The following is a 22701-nucleotide window of genomic DNA, read 5'->3' as shown; positions in this document are numbered from 1 at the left end:
GTGTGCATGTTTATATTTCCTGTGATTTATGTATATCATGTACTCTGTATTGCAGCATGCAATAAATTTACATTTTTCTTGAAAATGCAGCATATATCGTACCAGTCTGTGTTGCATGTTATGTGGATCTGGAAATCGTGATAACCGTTGGTGTTGATATACATGCTCAAAAGTGACATTTGCTAGGTTGTATTTGTGCAGCGAAGGCAGATTTTGCAATATACACCGTGAATTACTAATATGTCATGTGATCCACACGTATAGGTGTGTGTGTGCCCATCGAAGCTTCAAGGCCGGCTGTTCGACGGTGCGTTTGGTAGCCGAACTTGAACCTTCGGACACACGCGAGAGTTACGCGCGGATCGCTGTACATAGTAGTAATTAAAGGCGTGTACTGCCGAACCTGCCTTCCATACACACTAGAAATAAAAGGGTGTACACCCTTCCAACACCCACATAGATGGGTGTTAATATGGACTTGCACGCCTACACCCTAAATTTATTTTGCTGGACACCCTTCCTCTAGGGTGCTATAATGGCACCCCAACTGTAGGGTGTAGACAACAGCACCCTTAGGGTGTTCGTCTGGCGACAAACTGATTTACACCCTTAAGGGTGTTAAAATGTTTAGTGTGATGCATACTGTTCGCCGCTTTCTGACAAGCACGGACACTTACATCTCACGAAAAAGGAAAAACAACACAAGCAACGAGGTTGTCTAGCCGTTTGAATGTGAAACTAAAATAAGTGGACAAAGTACAACATGGGGATGCCACAAAAATATATACCATCCAATTTTACGCTATATGGAGCTCCTGCTTATATCAACACCTTCTTTAGCCCGATGGGTGCAGCCATTATAGAGCTTTGGTGTGGCCGGTATTCCGGCAAACACTAGTTCAAGAAGCATCGCGCTCATGCACTCTCACGTTCTAGCGCACCGTTAACCAACCAGTCAGGCCACAAAGTCGACAAATGTACCTCAAGGTGAGTGGTCAATTTGCTGATACGAAGTCGCAGCGTAAGGTACTGCGAACTGTTTTCAGTGCTGTATAGCGCAACCGCTAGCACCCCACTTTGAATTGGAGTTGCCGATACAGACAAAGCTACCCTGGAACTAAAACCCCTTAAACTTCGTAAAGTAGTGCCACGCTTTGAAGAATTCCGCCTCCTCCTCGCGCGCTCTGGCCGAGGCCGACGCCACGTCGCTATTGGCCTAATAGCATCACGTGGGCCCTCGCGTCGTGCATCAGCACCATTTTCACTCGAGAAGCGTCTACGGAGTGGCTAGGGGCGCATGTTGGCGCCGTTGCTACGCTACGGTTGAGGAGGGAGCGTGAAAGAGAGGAGAAATGAGGAGGAGTGAAGGCGGAGGAGGAGAGTGTCGCTACTTTACGAAGTTTAAGGGGCTTTACCTGGGACACATCAGCCTCCCCTCTCGTTGGTCGCTCATGCCGCTTCAAGATGGGAAGAGAGGACGTTAGCAGCAAGCTGCTATGAATCATACCTATTTTCCGCGCATCAAAATTAGTTTTCCGCCAACGAATATCTTCGTTTTGACTTCGTGGCTCTTTTTGTTGTTATGTTTGTTTGAACGATAATAATATGCTTAGTCTACTTCGCTTGACTTTGAGGTTTGTATCGTACTCCGGTAGCATTTCTTTTAAAAAGGAAGACTTCCAGAAGGGTGGGGCTTGTTCATATGGAAACTATGTCACCGAGCATAACTGCCCGATGCTGCAGTCGCTCCGCCACTACCGCGAACTGGGCTATGATGTATCAATACTCTGTTTTAGCTTGCAGTGACGCGTAAGAAATATAATTATACGATTTGGCAATGATTTCTGGCTTCCAGTAATGTGTATTTCAGCCGCGATTTTATTGTTGAAAGCTTCAAAAGTTTCCTCCAGAGGACCAATCAAAATTGTGCCTATAGTTGGTATTTTACAGAATTGTGCTAGACACCATGTAAGCGTGAGAAACTTATTTTGCAAAGATTAGTCAAGCGACGTGCTGTAGTGCAATGAATAATCTCCATTTGTCATTGCTATAACAATCCTATGATCCATTGACTTTAAAAAAAGGGCTGCAGGTCTCATCATCAAATGTTTGTTTAGCGTCTTCGCACTTGTCTTCATATTCGTCTGTGCAACGCTCAAGAACCTTGTTCTTTGCTTCCCAAGATATCCACAACATGCATTCTGTGGAGGCAAAAAACAAAATTGGAACAGTAAATTATACAAAACAGCTTAAGTGGTATTAAACAGCAGAACAAGAACAAATAAACATTCTTTTTTAGTTTCTCAGCTGTTGAAAGCTATCTCTAAAAATATATCAGGCAATGTGTCTCTGTGTTTACCATTTTTATGAGCAAACAAGAGTGTAACTTTGAACCTAAGAGGACATTGCAAGATTACTACAATTATGGCAGGTTCAGTTCCGAAGACTGCGATTGAAACGTCCGCCGAATTGGTCGGAAATGTTTTTCCAAAGATCAAGTTGTTCCTCTAAATTCTCCATTATAATTTATCGACGAGCTTCATGACGTCATTAACAGGATTTTACCATGTTATCCTTCTTAGCCAATTATATTGTGAGATGATTTTAATTTTCGCAACATCTCCTGGGACGGCGCTTATCCCGTAATTTCTCCGTTCTCGTCACAATGTCAAAGGTATTTAGAGCTTTGCGCGTGTGTCAATTTCACTGAACTAGTTTTCAGCCCAAGTAGATGTACCGCACATTATGCTAACACTGTAGATGTGGGACTATCTACTCACCCCGAACTCCTCTCTATTACCACTTTACTGCCCGGCCTAAGCGACCACGCTTTGCTCCGCTTTTTAAAGGCTCCACCGAGCCTAACCAGCCAATCAAAATTAAAAATCATTCATGATTATCCTAGGGCCAATTTCAATATTATCAATGAACAGCTGTCAACTTATCTAGAGTTATATCTGACCGGCTTACAGCAGTGTTCGGTTCATGAAAACTGGGTTTTGTTTTGCTCAAAAATTAACGAGCTTATCAACACATATATATCTGTGAAGAATATTCAAACTAATGCTAGAGCACCACGGCATAACCGAACTCATGCGCGTCTGCTTTTTCAGAAAAAGCGCCTATTTCGTCTGGCTAAGTCACGGCAAACAGATGCTCGCTGAGATTCGTATTTTTCTGTACCCACAGACTACGCTAAAGGCTTTTGCGCTATTAAAGAGCATTTCTTTGTCGACGCATTACCAAATATGCAGTTCTGGTACATTCTTAATACCAAAGATAAATGCGATAAATTCTTTTTGTGACGAATCCGGCCAGCCGGTTTTGCAAAAGGATTGCCCTCTAGTTTTTAACAACGTGTTTAATAGCATTTCTTGTTCTTCAGTTTTGGAAGTTGACAATCCTAATGCCTCTAATCATGATTGCTCTCCGATGTTTCCTATTCTTAATGATTATGTAGGCATTGTGAACATAATTGATTCGTTAAAATTATTTTTTCGTGGGCCCGATAACATCAACTCAAAATTCCTAAAAGAAAGAAAGGTCTACAGCTCCATCTTCCTGGCAAAATATTTCAGCACTCCTTGGACAATGGTGCCTTAGCCCAGCAATGGACAACCGGGAAGGTGCCTTTGATATATGGATGAAGTCACAGACTTTCACCACTAAAGTCTAGACCCATTTCCTTATCTAGCATTCCGTGGAAAATAATGGAGCATATATTATACTCCCAGCTCTTTACCTTTCTTGAAAGTAATGACTTTTTCACATCATCACAGCATGGCTTCTGACGCTCGTTTTCCTGTCAAACGCAACTTCTGCATTTCACGCACTCACTGCATGCTAGGCTAGATCAGGGTTCCATGCTAATTGTGTTTTTCTTCATTTTTCAAAGGCGTTTGACAAAGTAAGTCATAATTTACTAATGTATAAGCCATCTTTACTTAATTTGGATACTGATTTGCTACTATGGCTCGAGTGTTTTCATACGAATCCCTTTCAGGATGTTACTATTAACGACCACGATTAACTACTATTTGCGGTGACATCTGGTGTTCCTCGGGGTTCTGTTTTAGGTCCGTTACTTTTCTAATATATGTTACTGACTTTCCCAATAAAGTGCCTTCATAATGCACTTATATGCAAACGCTGCGTTCTTTAGCGCAAAATCCGCGACCTCAGTGACGAGCAGGCCTTACAAGCTGACTTTAATTCTGCCACAATTTGGCGTAAATCTGGGACAATGGAACTCAACTTTAGCAAATGTAAACTGATGCGCGTTTTACGTGCGAACATTTCGCCTCCATCTGACAATTTAAACAATATTTCAGTAGAGACGGTATCTTCCTATAAGGACTTAGGTGTTCTCATCTCTGCTGACTTGGAAACCTCACGTTCACTCGATAATCTGTAATGCTAACCGTATGTTAATGTATCTTCGGAGAAACTTGTGTAAAGCACTTGCCTCTCTAAAAATACTCACCTATAAGACACTCGTTCGATCAAAATTAGAGTATGCAGCTTCAATCTTGGACCCTAACCAAGCTCGCCTATCTTAAGCCCTTGAACTTGTCCAGAATAAGGCAACTCGCTTTATCCTTCCTAAATACAAGCGCACAGCTAGCGTAGCCCCAATGAAGAATAGCTTGTCATTGCCGCCGCTGTCATTACGCCGAAAGGCTTTCCCTCTTTGTCTTTTCCACAAAATTTACATGTATTTGAGAGACCAGCTCATTTGAACACCCAATGTCTCGGTTTGACCAGAAAAATAAAGCCGTCTACATCCGCTGCAGTACGAAGACTTTCACTAATTTTTTTATACCACTCACAACTATAGACTAGAGCCACCTGGTGGCTTCTGTTGAATCTGTCGCCGGCAGTATGTTTCTTTTTAAATGCTTGTTTGATTATTTTTCTTGAGGTACTAGCCTGATATATTTATTTTTCGTGCTACAATACATATTATATACATCTGAAATAAATATATATATATATCTGTTCGCATGGTGCACATTCACTGGCCACCTTACATTATGTGCGCATCTGGTCTATCATAAGTGGCTGGTGCTTACCTTTCTTTTTTTTTGTAGTTTTCTACCTTTCGGTTTACTGTACTATACTACTTTAATATCATGTAAATTTAAAGGTTTCCTATAATTAATGTTTTCCAGTGTTCTTCAATTGTTTAACACTTGTATAATGTAGCCACCTTTCTTTCCTGAATATTCAATTATTTCTTCAATTGTAACCCCACTTCCCTATTGGAAGTTTCGGCAATTCAGAGTATTCGTAGTAAAATAAATAAATAAATAAATAAATAAATAAATAAATAAAAAATAATAAATAAATAAATTGAGTTATTACCAAGGAATCTCGCAATGCACGTATCCTACTCAGAATCTTGCCTGCTTTGGCTACTTGCAAGAAAGTGCTATTGTCTTGAGAGATTCGTTTCCGATGTAGTCGACGTGGAATTCGGGACTTATACTTAATACTAAGGTGAGGTTTAGACTGAGGTCGTTAGTTAGTAGACATTCCGAAAGCTTGACTTCATGCGGCTGCTGCCCTGCCCCGAGTTTTCAGAGACAAAGCTGGTATTGATAAAGGAAACAGTGCCTGTTACAATAGAACTATTTGCTAGTCTATCACGTTCACGTGTCACGAAGACATAACAAACTAAAGCGATAAGCTGGAAATAAGAATATATAGAGGTAAGTGCTTCTAATTGTGTTCATCGGTGCAATCGTCCCAGTGCGCGTTGATAGGCCTTCGCTACGAAGTACTTGTCAGCAGCTTGTCGACGTTTCTCGCAAGTAACACTGCCGCTGCTTCTGCTATGGTCTAGAATTTTTGGAATTAAACACACAGTGCTTTCTCTTTAGGGCTATAGTTACGAGGCAGCCTATGTCGATGTAACCCATGGGGTTTTACTGTTATAAAATATTGTCGTAAAAAGATGACAGCATCTGTTTAGTGCGTTAGCATTCCTCGCACTTTGCAAATATACCCACTCGACTTTCTCTTCTTTTAATCTTTCTGTCCAATTTTCCCTTTCCTCAGTGTAGGGTAGCTAACCGCGCTCAGTCCTGGTTAACCTCCATACCTCTAATTTATCATATGCTATCTCTCTCTTGCAGCAAGAAAAAGTAGTATATATACATATGAATTTTTCCACAAATACTCCACGTATACTAAGAGTGAGTCACTGTGTCGTTGTTGGCGTGGTCCTACTGGCACCATTTTTTTTTTCTTTGCTAAGCTGCCCGCAGGTACGAGCGAGGCAATTTCAGGTTGTGCATTCAAGCAAACATAGTCGATGTTGGGTAATAAAATGAAGATAATGCTTAAGTGCCGTTGCAGTGTAGTCGCAATTTGTATTCATGTACTTGCTTCATTTAAATGTTAGGGTCATTTCATGAATCAAATGACAGAATACATTATAAACCGCAGGTGCATTCACTGGAATGCTATTCGTTCTTCTGATAGCGTTTCATTTGAATCCTGGCTGCTCAAGAAGTGCGCTCTAACAGGTATTCCTAAGGCAGTAGGTGATTAGCAGCGTAGCTGTCTTTTACCTTGTGAATTTCCGTAAGGCAAAGCCGCCACGATACAGTCCTTGTAGTCAGAGTAGAATACTGTACCCTCTTGAAGAGGCCCATCAGCTGCAAGGAGATGGAGACGGTTAAATGCCGCACTTATATATCCAGACGGTTTTCTGTAGGCAGTATGTGCAGCTCGAACCTGTGACGAGTTTAGGCTGCTTCACGCGGCGCCCAACGATGGCTATTGGTTGAATCGGAAATTCGGCGCTGGCGTTGGCACCAGGCATTACTTAAACCACTGGTTCGCATATTGGTATAGTGCGTTTACTAGGATTTGGGAAGGTAAAGAAATAATTGGGTGCCACATTTTGGAGCGCCACAAGCATGAGTCCTTCGCTGCATCAAGACTTATCGCCACTTAGAGCTAAACGTGTGAAGTCTGAAACGTGCTCTTGGGACAAAGGAACGGCGACGTAGCAGCGGGAACAATTAAAAGGGCATTTATTGCGCCTTGTATACATGAACCAAGCCAGCCGAACTACTACCAATAGAGCATTCTGATGGGCGTTGATAAAGCGAGCAAGTCCAACTAACTGAATAATATTGAAGGAATATCTTCGCCCCATGCCGAACTCCAACGCCAAATCGTTTACGTGTACAGGCCCGCTAAAGGTGGCGCGTTCGAACCATCGTGTTATTTCATTCCGGTGCCCCGGTTTGAAGTTTTTTTGCAGGACAGTCGTACGACGCGTGCCAGCGAGCGCACCGGTTTCCGCGCGCCACCGGCCCCAAGCCAAAGGGAAACAGGCTACTTCCTTTACCGCCCTAGTAACCCTGCCGTTAGGTGGCGTTAGCAGCCCAACACTTTCGTAATCTCTCGTACTATTGTTAACTACACGGCACGTCGGCGGGACACAGCTATGCGGTAAACCGGGATTATAGGAGACGCGAGAGGAATGTGGGGAAAACAACATCAGGGTACACGTGAGGGTCCAGTGTCTACCCGTAACCTTATATTGTTACATATTCTGGCGAAGGATGTCACACGGTGTAACATGAAGTCGTGCTTCACAAACAAGAGGCAGTACATGCGGCAGAGGGCGTGCCGAGGGAACGTCCTGGCGCCAAACCCCTGAAGTAGGGATACTTTCTTCACCTTCCCTTTTTCACCAAGACTACAAAAATTATAACTATAAAAAGTACCGACTCTAAAAATTTGCAATTCTTTCCATAACGTATGCGAGAACACACAACTAAAGAGAATACAATAAAAAGAAGCACTGTGAGGCTGTCACTTTATCTCTATACTTGCAAATGAGTGCACCTGGTGTCAAGCTTACCACGGAGATCACCAGCTACTTGCTCGACTGGCAATCACAGAATGATTTTGCCATACCTCCGACCAAAGAGATCGTCGGCATGCTAGATAAGGTGTCTAGTCGAGATAACGGCTCCCGAGAAGTTTCCCTGAAATTTTTTTTTCTTCAGTGCCTTTCTTTTTTTATTTGTGCATCACTGTGTCTGCGAGCTAGCGTACGTCAGCGTTCTGTTTCATGGGTTTGTATAGAAAGGGTGTGTTTCATTGCTTAAGAAGAAATTTAAGCTCGGACCTATCTCCGATGCCGGGTACTCAAATGCATCTGAAACGCAGGAAAGTATTTATGAGAAAGCCACTGAACCAATTTGAATAAAACTTCTTCCACTTAGGAGAGAAACTTGGAGTGGTGCCGCAAAAACGTTTGATATTTGGCACGATATTTTCCGGAACAATTGTCGGAAATCGGTAAACTTGAAAGTAAGCACGAAGTTTACAAATCGATAACTCAGCACCAAAAAGAAATTTCGCATTTCTATCAACAGCATCCGTTGGAGCAAATAACGTGGAAAAGATCTATGTACGAACTTACAAATTATGCGAACTTGGTACAAAGCTTGAAACGGTTTACCAAAGGGCATGTTTACAAATTATTGTTTATTTCAGGGTGGCGCATGAAAAATCATGTATCCCCAGTACATGTAATATTAGGTGCAGTTTACAGAACTTGAATATTGTTTTTAGTTGCTACCGTATAGAGTTGTATACTTCGTTCTGCTTTTATAAATTTTGTTATTTTTACGCATTTTTGTTAAAAAATCTTGTAGCCTAAATAAAGAGCTGAGTTTCTGAAATACCTACATTATAGCCTTTTCTTCTAAATTCAACATAACAGATAAAACTAGGTGCAGCCGTTGCTTAAAACAACGATTGTCGATTTCCAATTTACTATTATATGATGCCGCGACATAGACCCACCGCTTTAGTTCGAGTTAAAATAAGGTATTTGTCAGTAGGGATGTTTGTAAATCTGCTTGGGAGGAAGAAAGAGGCAGGAAAGGGAGTAGGCAGGGGTGCTAATTGGAAAAGTGTTTTATTGGCTAGAAATCACAAAATTCTTACCTCGGGAATTCTATATCTGTTAGGCTAAATAATTTAGAACAGGCTACTGCCGTGTGTGACGGAACAATTCAAAGCGCTACGCTACAACGTTCATCAAAGACGACCTGTTCTTCAGTAGTTATTCTTAGTACACGAGTGAAATATTGTCAAGAAATTGCCTGGGGCCCTATAATCTAAACTGTTTCCAATATGTTTTTTATTACAATCTCCTGACGCCAAATTTACGCAACCGCCGAAGCAAGCAGTGGGCGGTGACCGGCAGCGTTGCCTCAACAACACAATCAAACACTCTCCCTGTTTATCGGAGGCCACTTTTATTTGCTTTGAAAAGGAATAACATTGCCTACATTGAGCGGTTTTTCTTATCTAATTGACTGACAATACGAGGCTGACAAGAGGCTTTAGTGGAGAGGGCTTCAATGGGGGCCTAGCTAGTGCACTGAAAACCGATAAACGGATGAAGAAGGACGTGCCGGCGTCTGCGATTGGTTCGCTGTCTCTTAGCTTGCGATGGCTTGTCTAAAATCGCTGCGGCGTGTAACGGACCGTTACAAATGCCACTATAACACATCCTCAACAAAGAAGACTTGGCACAGGGATGTGCATACGTGCTGAAAGGGTTCGATAACATTATACTGCCATGTGAATCTCTTGTTGTACGCAAATATACCCGTACTTTCCGGCGTGTGCGAGTAGCAGCGCCTGAGCGATCGACGGCAGTTATCTTCTATTGCTTTCGGAACGGGGCAGCCTGTGGGTATTCCGAAAAAAATCCAGTTTTGTTCAGCATATTAATGCATATTTAAAGGGACACTAAAGCTTAATATTAAGCCAACGTGGACTGTCGAAATACCATCTAAGAAACCTCGCAATGCTTGTTTCATGCGAAGAGGAGATTTATTTTAAGAGAAAATGCGTTCTGAATCATCCGCGTTCCTCTAGCGTAGTTCAAATCGTCCACTCTCTGATTGAAGAGTGGTGACGTCATGGCCTCATAGTGACGTTGCGCCGTCTATGAGTAAAACGGCGCCCGCAGACGGGGCTACGACTTTTCTGTGCAAAACGCAAACGCGCGGCCAGAAACAGAGCCGAGACAGAGCCGGCAGCAGCACGAAAGCAAAACTATGGTAGCTAGCGGAAGGGAAAGCGTGCGACGATAAGCTGGTTCTTTATTTTATGACGCCAACTTCGACCCTCGTTGCAATGGACGACCCTGACAACGACACATTGGCTCGCGATGCTGGACTCGACTTCAGCGATTTAAGCTCTGATGAACGTGACCTGCTGCTGAGGGTTCGCGCTGCCGGCGTCGTTTCGTGCTACTACGACGGCAACTGCATGTCATGGCTGTACATATTCGCACATTGCTAGCTTTTCTTTCGTGAAAACCAAATGCCACACTCATCGCCCCGTCTTCGACCTGCAGTTGTTCTTGCACTTCGGAGAATGCAGGCAAGACCGACGGAACAGCGCTACGGGAAAGCGTTGCCTTGAAAGGCGCTCCGCACGGCTTCAGTAAGTCGGCGTTGAACTCGTAGTCCTTTGGACAGAAGTTCAGCGAGTACACTATGCGATTTTTCGGCTTTTTGCCAACGCGCTGTGGCAGAGGTACGGCACTTAACCACTTCGAACGGAGAGGTTCACTCGTTGGCACACAGTGATAAGTAACGTTGGATGTGCCGCTGCAACTGCACTTGGCCAAGTTTCGCGGATCTTTCGCGCATCCCAGGACATCACATGGACGTGGAATTCTCGCTGCTTGTTTCAAATGCAAGCTTCGCGAGCCAGCAGAACCAGCGCAGCACGATGCGATAATGAAACAACTAGAACTCCAAAGCGCGCGCGGCGCAGAGTCGAGCGAAAACGAAACCTTTCGACCACCCATACTACTCAAGGGTAACGTCAAAATGTTATTTTTTCTTAGAATCGAATAGAAGTAGACAAGTAGCATTTTCTTCCGTCTTATAATCTAATGAAATTATCTTTTTAATACGAGTAGTTTAGTAATAGTGACATAAATTATGATGAGGAGTGCCTTCGTTATCGGGCTAGTACCCGAATGTCACTGGGGGGTCTCAAATCGTGTTACGCATTTACCCCAATTTCTTGGTTACTAAAGCTCTGTTCGTGATTACATTGACGCCTTAGACGTTCTAGAGCATTGCTATATCACTTTAACTTGACTTCATAGTAACTTTTAGTGTCCCATTAACGTGGACACGTCACTTTGACACAATGAGCTTTTGTGGTTATGTGGTATCGAGTGACAGACAGGGGCTGTGGGTGCAGCTTGAAACCTTTTGACCAATAACAGAGGGTTAATTGCGAAAATGCGTCGAGTCAGAAATACTTATTTTAATTTTGTTCGTCATGTCACGTCGTGTCAGATTGGAAGCTATCGTGGTTTTTGTGACGACACATGACAAACGTTTCAGCGTCTGCTATGACATGATCCGTTTTAACGGCATTCTTTACCTTCCGTTGCACATCGCCTCGATTTTCGATCAGCCACAGTGAGCTAAGTAAGGGGAAGAGGGCCAATCGCAGACGCCATAAACACCTTCCTCATCCGAATATCTACTTTCACAGCGTTGGCAACGCCCTACGGGAAGCCTCTCCACTTGATCGGGCTCCTCGCCTCTTGGCAGCCAATCAGATAAGAAAAACCGCTAAATGTAGGCACTTTTATTCGTTTGCAAAGCAAAGAAATGTGACCTTCTATAAACGATGAGAGCATTTGATTGCGTGCTAAGACACCGCTGGGAGTCACCGCCCGATGCTTGCTTCGGCGGTTACGTAAATTTGACGTCTGAAGATTGGAATAAAAGCAGATTGGAATAGTTCTTCGTTATAGGGCCCTAGCTTTACGTTACTAGCGCTGCTCGCAATCTCAAGAACGTACACAGTTTGCGCGGCCTCACAGAATCCAGTAAAATTTCTAGCTAAGCTCTTTCTGTCGAGCAGTCACAGTAGGAATTTTAATCGCCTGTAATAATAATATACCGCTTAAAGCGTTCCCAGCATATTATATTGCAAATTATGCACTCCAGAACGCCATTTGTCGTACGTGGAAAGCCAGTGTCAGGTTGTGTTGTCCCGAGACGCGTAAATACATGTGTACAGAACTTGTATAACGCGGTGATTAACGGCACGAACGAAACTTCGCAAGCACGTATGACGGATGTGCGCATTTCTAAAAATGTGAAGTCAGTTTCTAGTTTATCAGACAGAAGACAATGGGGACACCTACTACATGTCTTGTATTGCATGAGAAAATTGGGGGGAAAAGCAATATTCCCTAACTATATGCAGCGCTCACAGCTAACCCCGGGAATAATGAGCTTGAAGCTGCGAATTCCTTTCGCTATGTTGGTGTCATTAGCGTCCCCCAATTCTGGCTTCATCAATTCAGTGCTTTATTGAAACTTAAAATAAACCTTTAATGTATCAATCAACAATTCCTGGTTTGAAAGACAAAGGAACAGGCCAATAAGATAAGGAAAGGTGAAACTTGGCAAGTGCTAACCACAGGTTTAAATTGTGAAGTATTTGAGCTAGTAGGAATCCGCCGATTTTGATCCGTGTAACTGCGATTCAATTGACTCAGGCTTCAATTCTCTAAGCACGTCACCATATTGCGATCATGTAAAAATTCTTCAGCATTCATCTGTTGACTTATCATTCAGTTAACTATAGAGCGGCGAAAAACATGGTAAAAATTTCAATTGAGGGCTCTCTGACCTTGACGTCGTCGCTAATTGGCGTAAGGAATGGCTCGTAAAAACAAACGCTAACCAATGCAAATTGACGCGTGTTTTATTGTTTACTTGATCTTTAATGTGTATTTAAACATAACCGGCAGGCACCATGAAGGCGATTGCGATCAGTGGTGATTTGGCGTACGGTGGGCCCGTACATCACATCCGCCGGCTAATTCCACGCAACAATGGTTATTGGAAAAAAAATAACAATCATAGAGATCATCACTACAAAGGTATGAGCCAACTTTAGGTGGATGGTTATTGCACGAAAAAACATAATACTGGGTCTTCAGATCAGCAGATTCCCGCATGATTTCGGAAGGTTGAATTAACCAGCTTTGGGGCGTAACCTGCTTCGTCGTTCAAATACAAGCATCCAACCAAGTTTATTTAACACGAATGTGACTTATGCCGGGCTTTTACCAGATTAGAGAGCAGCAGTGCGAAGTTATCGTACGGAAAGTGCAGTATACGGTACGCTATTATCCTTCTGTTTTAACATACTGCGATGACCAAAGACGTTTTAGTTCCTTGTTTATCTCAATGCGTGCTATAACGTGATAATCACGATAGTACCCAAGATTCAAGCGTTCCAGAATGCAACAACTATGGACTGAGTGCGAAATATTCATTTCAGCGAATACCAGAACGCTTTAATTTGTCCACACACATATTACTCTTTAGGGATGTGCCCGATTACGGAAAATGTGGACGCCAGCGACAAAGCTGGTAGCAACATCTTGCGACACTTTGTCTTACAACGCGTGAAACCTTGTTTTATTACAGAGGTGTTTTTGGCTAAGCAATCAATAAAAAAGGGGCATTTTTTTTGTAAGGTGCACTGCTGCCTACACTTACATCAGCAGATAATTAGACAATATGTACTTACTGCAATAAAAACTCACGCCCCCTCTATGTAAACTCTGCGTCGCTAATGGTGCCTCGGATACAAAGTGCTGCTTTTTTGTCACCTTTCATTTTTTTATAAGCATAGCCAGACTTGCTTGCTTCGTTCACTGAATAATCTGTCATCAATTCCACAAATTTGGTACGCTTTTTTATCGGTTTCTTTTCAGTTCTCCTTAGCGGAACGTTGACCTTTCGCTCTAAATTTGCCATTTCTTTAAAGCCATGTTCAGTCCTTTAATAAGATGCTATTAGGCAGCGCCATTTCTTCTCGTTATTTTGTTTCTTTCTTTAATAACAGCCCCTAGTTATACAATGCGTTTCTTCTTGACCGCAGCAATATATTCACCATTTTTGTCCTTGAAAAGGAACTGGCCAGGGCATCGCCGGGGCGGACATAGAAGTAAATATCTCGCCTGCAATGATCGAGAAAATGTTGTTTGAAAAAGACATGCATAAAAATAATTGGATTTGGGATTATGTTCAGTTCGCCACAAGACAGTACGTGACGGCTTGATTGCCATAATGTACTGGATAGTAGCTCGTGTGTTGTTTCTCATACCGAGTGGTATGAGCAGCGCATTAACCTTCGTACTCATCTAAAGATAAATCGCACAATTTTGGAGGCTATAACGAAACGTCGTCTTTTACTCGGACAAGAACTACGGCAGTGCGCCAATCGCCTCAACACTGGATACCGCACTCCGGACTGGCGTTGAAAGGAGTCCTAAAGCCTGTTTCACATGGTTCAATTTTCGTCCTTCCACAATGGTGATTTTTGTCGAATGTTCCCCCCCCCCCCTTCCCCCACATATACACGCACCTGTATTAAGGAAAACGTTTATTGTCAATATCAAAAAGCTTAACTGTGACTATCTAAAAAAGTTTGACAATGTTTCGATTTGAAACTTGCAAAGGTAAAGAGTTTTATTTCATGGTTGTTGACAAATAAGCACATAAAAGCGGTATAGCTATCGTCAAGGCTTAAAGCTTTCCCTCAGAGCAATAAGTAGTATCCTATTAACATTGAAGAAGCTTTTCAAAACAAAGAAAAAGAGCCAGTTTCCTTTGTTTTCAGCATTAAGTCATTGCTGGTAATTCAAGGAAACAGAAAACTTTGGTAATGCTATCCATATGGTAGTACCAGATTAGACTGAACCTTGAGGCGCCTTGATTTGCATTTTCTTACCTTGTTCGATTCATCCACTTAGAAAAGATTCCTCTTGGGATGCTTTACTATTGATCTAGTAAAGGTTAAGTGCATGACTCGGTTAACAAATTGGAATTATTGCTTTAATTTCCAGTGAAGGAACTGTAACAACTGCTCCGGTTGCGCAGGTTTTGATATTCCGTGCTTTCGAGCCTCATTTTAAGATAATCTGTTGAAGCAGGTGGCGGCACACGCTTGTCAACGAGATTGGCTGATACTTACGATAGCTTCCAACCTTTCGCGTTCAAACAACTAGTACAAACAATTTAGGCGCTCTGTCTTGTTAATAAACCAGCAAATATAACCCGAACAACGTATGTCATGTTGGCCGTGCTCTACGCCGCCGCGCTGCGTAGTGGAGCATATAGATTTTGCCTTATTGGCACACATTCATAGTATATATTAAGAGCGCGAGACACAGGTCAAGAAAATGCATTACATTCGCGTATGTTAGAGTGCTGTGGTACCAAGTTCAATTCCTCAATAAAATATGAGGTCAGTGTTTGCGTCTTTCGAAACATTTAGTGAGGCCTTCACAGCACACGCGCCCCGAGGGTTACACTGATAGCTGGAAACATTGCTAAGGAAGCCACCCGTTGATACAACTCATCATGACGTTGTCGTGACTAGCGTGCGCCAGTAGCCAACGCCAGGAAAGACAGTTGCTCTTCAACAAATCCAAGCGACCGCGGCTGCAGAGCTCCGTCGTAATGAGTTGTTACCCCGCACTTCCATCAAAAAGGTGACGTTGATAAAGATTAGGCAAAATTACATTTGCAATATATCTACACAGGAGTAGAAACCAAGACGCCAGAATAACCACAACCACGAATGAGCCCTTCGAAGGTCCTCTTCGTCAGCCTGGTGAGCACGTTCTTCAGAATGCGGGAATTGCTTGTAACAATATTTATAGTAAAAATGCTAATTTTGCGTGCGGAACGAAAGTCTTTATCTCTGACATAAAGTTAATTAACTCACTGCTATCAGATGGATAAGCAGGCACCCTGCGTAATGTTACGTTCTACTTTTCGCTGTAACCGTTTATGCAAAAAATACCTTCCAGGGCCAGCGTTTTGTTCTTCCATAAAGGCCCAGCGTACTTTATAACGTGCACCACTGTAGAATTCCAAAGAATAAAGCACAATTCGTGAAACATTCACGATGCATTCATTGTGTCTTGGAGCAGTGGGTACCAAATGTCAATAAAATCTAGCTCGTCGACTATTCGCTGGGCTTTAATGAATTCGGGAACCCCGCCAATCTCGTCATTATGGTGCAGATTTTGGTGACAGAACAACACGGTTCGGTTTTTAACAAATGATTATTACTTGTTTTATGTATTGAGAACAAGAATGATGTGCGGGGCTGAACGAAACGGACTGATAATGTTTCATGACCTTACTGGTTAGGCATGATTTTGCTTTGGCAGCGCAGCGAACCGTGCTATCCATCCTGCGATCGCAAAAACGATGGTGCGTTCTCAAGCCGGTAGTTAATTATTTGATTACGCCGAACATAGCTGCCATCACTGACTCTATACTTTGTTGGTTGACAATAAGTGCTACATAAGTTGCGCATTACAGAGCATTTAAACAAAACCTCAGAGGGGGTGCGAAGGGTAAAGGAAATCAAAGCTGCACTTTAAAAAAGATGCATCAGAAGGAAAATCTACTTAAAGGGCCCCTAAACCATCTCCAAACTTTTTATTAACATTTCAAATAAACACGCGTATCAACTTCAGAATGCCTTCAAGATGAACGATACCAAAGCCTGAAGCGCTACACGCCATGAGAGTGCCGCAAGGTCAAAAAACAACCCCGTGCTCCACTCTGGGACTTTCTAGTATCCCCAGCTCTCGTAGTGACGTCACCAGGATGAATCTGGTGATGTCATCAGGAGCAAACGTTCTCTATTGGTCGAGCAAGGACCTGCGACTACCGGTTAGCCTGCTTGCAGGTACAAATGAGGTTTAAATGTAAAACTTGCTGGGGAGCGGAGGAGGCACCCCTGAGCTAAACCGCGCACCGCCACCCTGCCATAGGCAGAAAATGCCCCTTCCGCCACGGTAGCTGGGGTGCGTAGTCAGCGTGGTGGCGTCCGGACGTTGCAGTGGTTACGCAGCAAATCCAGCGAAAAAGGACTCTGGGATTAAGTTTACTTGAAAGTAGCACATTTTAAGCTTCATGAAAACTTATCTGCGTTTCGCAACGCGCGCTGACAGCTGGCAATCTGCCCCTAGTTTCACATCTGATATTCATTGTTTTTTATTTCAAACAGGTTTCCTAAGAAAGCGAATATGCGAAGCACGTGGGAGCAGGCTGTCGGCGGGAACGCTGGAAGCCAAAAGACGGCGATTAGATACGTTCGAGGTGCGTCACGCCGGATGGTTTTGACCAGACCGGGCAGACAATACGGCTACGACCGGGAAGTTGTCCGACCGTGTTCGACGCATTTTGAAAGCCCCTGAAAAGCCGGTGAGTACACATTCTTGTGCTGGCTGATATCGCCGGTGGGGAGCGCGAATAGGAAAAGAACGTGCCGTTTGCTATTTGATGATATGGAATTGATGACTCCCTAGATTTTGTCATCGATTTCTGTGTTCTCTTGTTTAAAAGGGTTGCTCGCAACTACGAGAGGTTAAGTAGTGTCGTATGGGCAATATACGAGCAGCTGTGTTGTGTTACGCTTGTGTCCTTTCTGTTCATATATTTGTGTTTGTTTTACGCGATACAGTGAGTAGATCCAATAGTTCTAAACTGTGCAATTCTCGCTCCAGCTAAAAAGGAACCGACCCCAACCGAGGCCCCAGAGTACTTCAGCCGTAAAGTGTTGAATTAACAAAGTTGTCGAAGATGTGGCAGTTGCATCGCCTACAAAGGAGCATTACAAACGAAATCATTTTTCTCAAGAGGAGATAACACAACTTAATGACATCAAATTTCTGCCGCAGAACAAACGGTGACTGACCAAAAGGAACGATACTTTTGAAGAGATAATAAGGGATATTAACAACCAGAAGCGCATGTCTGAGGAGCGCATGGGATTGTTCACTGCAGTCTTTTCAACTGATATAAAACAACTCCTCAATAGGGCAAGGGAAGACGCGAAAGGCACGTACCCATCCGATCTGCGTGCATTTGCCTTAACGCTGAACTTCTATTCTCCGTCAGCCTATAAGTATGCACGCTCGAAGTTTAATGGAGTACTGCTAGGAGAACGGACTATACGAGAACGGTACAGTTCCATCAACGGCGATCCTCGCTTCACGACTGGGTCACTGTATTTCGTGATAAGCTTGTCCAATGCCACACGGAGACTCTGTAGTGTGATTTGATTGTTGATGACATGTCAGTCAAGAAACGTGTTGAGCTTGGGGGCGACAAAATGGTTGGATATGTGTTCTTTGGGTCTGGAATGCATGATGACAGTCTGCCAGCCAAGAATACATATGTGTATATGCATGCTCGTTGGTTTGAACTTGGGACTTAAGTTGCCAGTTCGGTATTTCTTAATTGATTCATTGACAGAAGTAGAGGAGTCACGCTAACGAAACAGTGTGCTGAAAAGGTAACGTCCATAGGTTGTTTCACTGACATTTGATGGCACTGCATCAAATATCGCCATGACGGAGTTCTTCGGCGCAGACCTCCGACTATACTTTGAGCCCTTTCAACATGTTTTGAGAACCGGTGCCATCGTTAAAATACATGTACATAATCTTGGATGCATGTCACATGGTCAAGCTCATCCGTGATTCCTTGTCAACCATCAGTCGCTTGTTTGATGGTGACGGAACTATGTGACGTGCTCATGCAAAAAAGCACTAAAAACGCTGTCACGACAAGAAGGGCTGTGGCTATGCAATAAGCTGACGAATGGCCATGCGCAATGGGAAAAACAGAAAATGAAGGTGAGGCTCACAGTCCAGAAATGAACTGCGACAGTGGCTGATGCTCTGGAGTTTTGTGAGACTGAACTAGAGCTGCCAGAATTCAAAGGTGGAAGTGGTACTGCAAGATTTGTAAGAATTTTTGACTGGCTTTTTGATATGCTAACTCCAACAATCGTCTCGCCAAGTCGTTCGAGGCACGGTTGAGTAAGCAAAAGGAAGCTAGCTGGAGGCTGTTCTTTTGCAAAGCCAACGCCATGTAATTACTGTGAAACAGCCTAAAGGCCAACCAATTTTAGAAAGTGCAAGGAATACTGAATTTTCTGGCTTCCTCGTGAACATAGAAAGCAGCCAAGAAATATTTGACCGGCTGGTCGGACAAAGCGATCTCAAGTACATTCTGACTCACAAAATGAGTGAAGCCCACAAGGAAACGTTCTTTGGAAGTATTAGAGGATGAGGTGGGGTAGAGTAATAACCCGACAGCACCGCAGTTCATGGCCCCGTACAAGCGACTTCCGGTGCAAACTGAACTAAAATCTTCAGGCAGTGGAAACTGCACACAAGACATCGTGTCCATACTGAGTGGCACAGCAGCTCTTTAACCCTTTGAGGGTAGTTTTTATCGCCAGATGCGATCGCCTAGGGTCGATGTTTTTTTATTGCTGATTCCAATTCTTCTTAGGAAGTTATTTTGAAAAAATTTCCGTAATCTTTCTAGTGTGACTGTAGAGTGAGAAAAAAATATTTTGCGTTGGTATATATGTACTCTTCATTCATGAATAATAACAATAAAAATGAAATAAGCTTATCAGAATTGAAAATTTTATGAATAGTATACTTCAAGGCGTTGAAAATGCGCACACGAGAATATTTCGCAAGACTCAAATGTTCCTACTCTTACACTAATATGTACATTCATAGCGTAACCGAACTGCGTAGGTGCGTGCACTCAAGAAAACTGTGTGGTTGTGTGCCCGCAAAAAAAAAAAGAAAGCAAAACGTGTGACAAACTTCGGCTAATCTTCATCTTATCGCCAACCAGCGGCAATTAGTTTTCGCGAGTCTCAAAAAATAACAGCAACGGAAACGCATGCTCTGCGGCATCTTTCCTATGCGCACACCTGTGAGCACTAAACGAGCGAGAAACAAATGGTCGCCCTTTGAACGATTAGTAACGAGATAGCCATCAGTTTTGCAAGCGCAAGAAGCCGAAACCGCCCGCCGAACAAAATCCAAGCCGCCGCCAGCCCGCGCGCTATATAGACGCGCGGGAGCGAATTAGCGCTAAAACAAACCATGCAACGAAAAGTGAGAGAGGGAGGGGCGCGAAAAAAAATTCCCTGTATTCCCACATAGTGGCAGCACATTACAGAAAGGAAAAAGTTAGAATATTGGCGGGCTTTTTAAATATGCAGACGACGCCGTAAATATAGGGCATTGACCATTTTGGAGTTCATTCGCGGCAGGGGCGTAGCCAGGGGGGGGCTTATGGGGCTTCAGCACCCCCCCCCCCCCGAAATTTTGTCGTGCTGTCATGAGCCGCCGACTAAAGCAACTCCCGGCGCAGGAAATCATGCTCGATTTTGACTAGAGTGTCCTTTTCAGTCTCGAAAAGACATGTCAGCGCGAACATTACGAAATTGGGCTGTAGTTCGTGGCAACGCCAATGCACCGGGAGTCACATAGTAACGCCCCCCCCCCCCCCCCCCCCCCGGTTTCAAAGGCGTTTTGATGGCTAGCGGGCTTGTCGCTGCATCTCGCGGAGGCCGCGGAATCTAGGGAGCGCTTGGATTTCAATTCTGAAACTTTATGGGTATAAAGTTCTCATAAACTTTTGATGCGAAAGGTGCATTGACATTTCCAAATTCGTGCTTTAGATTTTAAATTCCGGAGCTTTGCGGGTTTAATGTTGTTATAAACATTTCACGCCAAAGGAGCATTAAGTTTTCTAAAGTCGTACGTCGGACCATACAATGAGACAGAAAATCAACGCACTATCGGACAAGTTTGCTAAGTACTCAGTGAGGTCCGATGAGTCGAAGCGTTATGGGGGTTCATTTGTGCCATTGTGTCACAGAAAAGAATATCGACATGTTTTTCACCTGCGCCAAAGCATCCATGTGAAGACACTAAACCAAGCGAAGGTACCTACGTTCTTATTCATTTTTGGAGTTTGACTTTTATTCGCGAGTGCACATTTAACCTCTTCACTTTTCTTGTTCTCGTTACCCGCGGGCTGCCAGAGCGCATACGTTTTTCTTGTGTTGTCCCGACCACCGCGCGGCGCACTTCGGTGCGTATTCATTTGTCTGACCGAGTGGCTTTTTGCCTGGCAAAGTTTTGGACGCTTTCTGGCTAGCAGACGAGTAAAAGAAACAATGGTCCCTCGCCACCATCACAGTGGGGACTCGACGGATTGCAACGCGTTCGCTTGAGCGCAATATGTCTGGAAAATCCTGTCTCGCCGGTGCAGGATGCCGAGGAGTATGCGTATGGTTCTCTGTGGGTCAAGCGTCTCACGTTTTCTTCGATATTCATTCGGTATCCACATGAGGTACCCAAAGTGGGCATTCGATTGTGGCCAAGATGCTTTCCTTTGCGTATTTATTTTTTTTTCATTTCGGTGCCTGCGCCCCAAAAAGGAAAAAAAAAGACATTGCTGCGACGCAGCGAATTGCCGCATGGTGAAAGTTAGATTTCGTTACTTCTTTTGCGGAGGATAAAGGGCTACGGGACGCTTCAGTTGCCGGGTACTCTTATTATATTACTCCAATAGCAGTTATATGGAAACTCCCGGCGCATTCCTGCCGTCGCCGTCGAACTCATGTTCTCTATGAAGTCCAAAGGCAATAACATCGTGACCGCGCTCGGCATGTTGCATGTGCGAGTGAAAGCGAAAGGGAGGGGGCGGCATGGGTCAGCCGACGATGGTTGCTCAGTCTTGTGTGCGCAAGGGAGAAAATCTGGCAGGAAGCGCGCCGCCTTCCGTGGCGCGCATTACATGGGGGGATTGGAGGGAGGAGGGGGCGCTGATCTGTGAATCTGTGGTTGCGCAACATGTTTATTTGCCTTGGCTGACGCATCATATATAGTGACTTTTGCTTAGATACGTAGATTTATTGGATAGTTATACGTATATATAAATATCTTATTGCGAGGTTTTGTGTATATGTACAGTGAACTTTGTTTCCAGTTACACATTTTACACAGATACACATTTGTGTATTCCATTGTATCTTCGTGTTGCTAATGTACGAAGGCGAATTATATGAAAGTGAGCCAACTCACCCTGCACAATAATGACTCCGTTCATTACCTGCGACGCATGCGCGAGACACAGAGGCATCTCTCATTTACAAAAGTGACACGTTCTTTAATGCTCTCATACACTAGGTTGAACATGGTTGGGACACGTAATGGACATTCCAAAGTTGAACGGTGGGGCGTCGTGAGGTTTGTGAGAGATGATGTTTCCCAAAAAGAAATTAGTTGCCGTATGGCCGCCGTGTACGTTGAACATTGCGTTTCATTGGCCACTGTAAAGCGTTGGAGCAAACGGTTCAAAGAAGGACGGGAAAGTTGCGAGGACGATCCAAGACCAGGCCATAGCCACCGTGCAATCAACCCCAACACAGTTGCAAAGGCTGATTAGAAAATAACGGATGATAAGCATCGAAGAATTGGCAGGGCGTGTGAACATCAGCCACGGTTCGGGTCCGACCATAATTCATGAACATCTTGGTTATCAGCTCTTGTGTGCGCAATGGATGTCCAAGATTTTGAACCACCGCCAGAAGATGGATAAGTTCGGCGCTGCCTTGACTCATTTGATCCGGTATCATGATGAGGGTGACGACCTTTTGTCTGCAATTGTGAGCGGGGACGAATCATGGTGCCACTACTACGGGCCTGAAACAAGACGGCAAAGCGTACTGTGGAAACATTTGAATTCC

The 22701-nt window shown here is 43.8% G+C and overlaps 1 protein-coding gene across 2 annotated transcripts in view; it reads right to left on the bottom strand.

Annotated features, from left to right (window-relative positions):
• Positions 1 to 1969: 1969 nt before the first annotated feature.
• Positions 1970 to 22701, bottom strand: part of LOC142572781 (uncharacterized) — a 37103-nt gene continuing 16371 nt past the window's right edge. For both annotated transcript variants that reach the window (XM_075682133.1, XM_075682132.1), the window contains 3 exons: positions 13996 to 14062; positions 6576 to 6662; positions 1970 to 2201 (listed from right to left, as the gene is read on the bottom strand). In XM_075682133.1, coding sequence (XP_075538248.1) covers positions 2059 to 2201; positions 6576 to 6662; positions 13996 to 14062 — 297 coding nt within the window. In that variant the 3' untranslated portion in view covers positions 1970 to 2058. The remainder of the gene's footprint in view (positions 2202 to 6575; positions 6663 to 13995; positions 14063 to 22701) is intronic.

The sequence above is a fragment of the Dermacentor variabilis genome, chromosome 2, assembly GCF_050947875.1.
Source record: "Dermacentor variabilis isolate Ectoservices chromosome 2, ASM5094787v1, whole genome shotgun sequence".
NCBI lineage: Eukaryota > Metazoa > Arthropoda > Arachnida > Ixodida > Ixodidae > Dermacentor > Dermacentor variabilis.
Note: the sequence above shows the minus strand (reverse complement) of the source record. Positions and strands in the feature narration are given on the sequence as shown.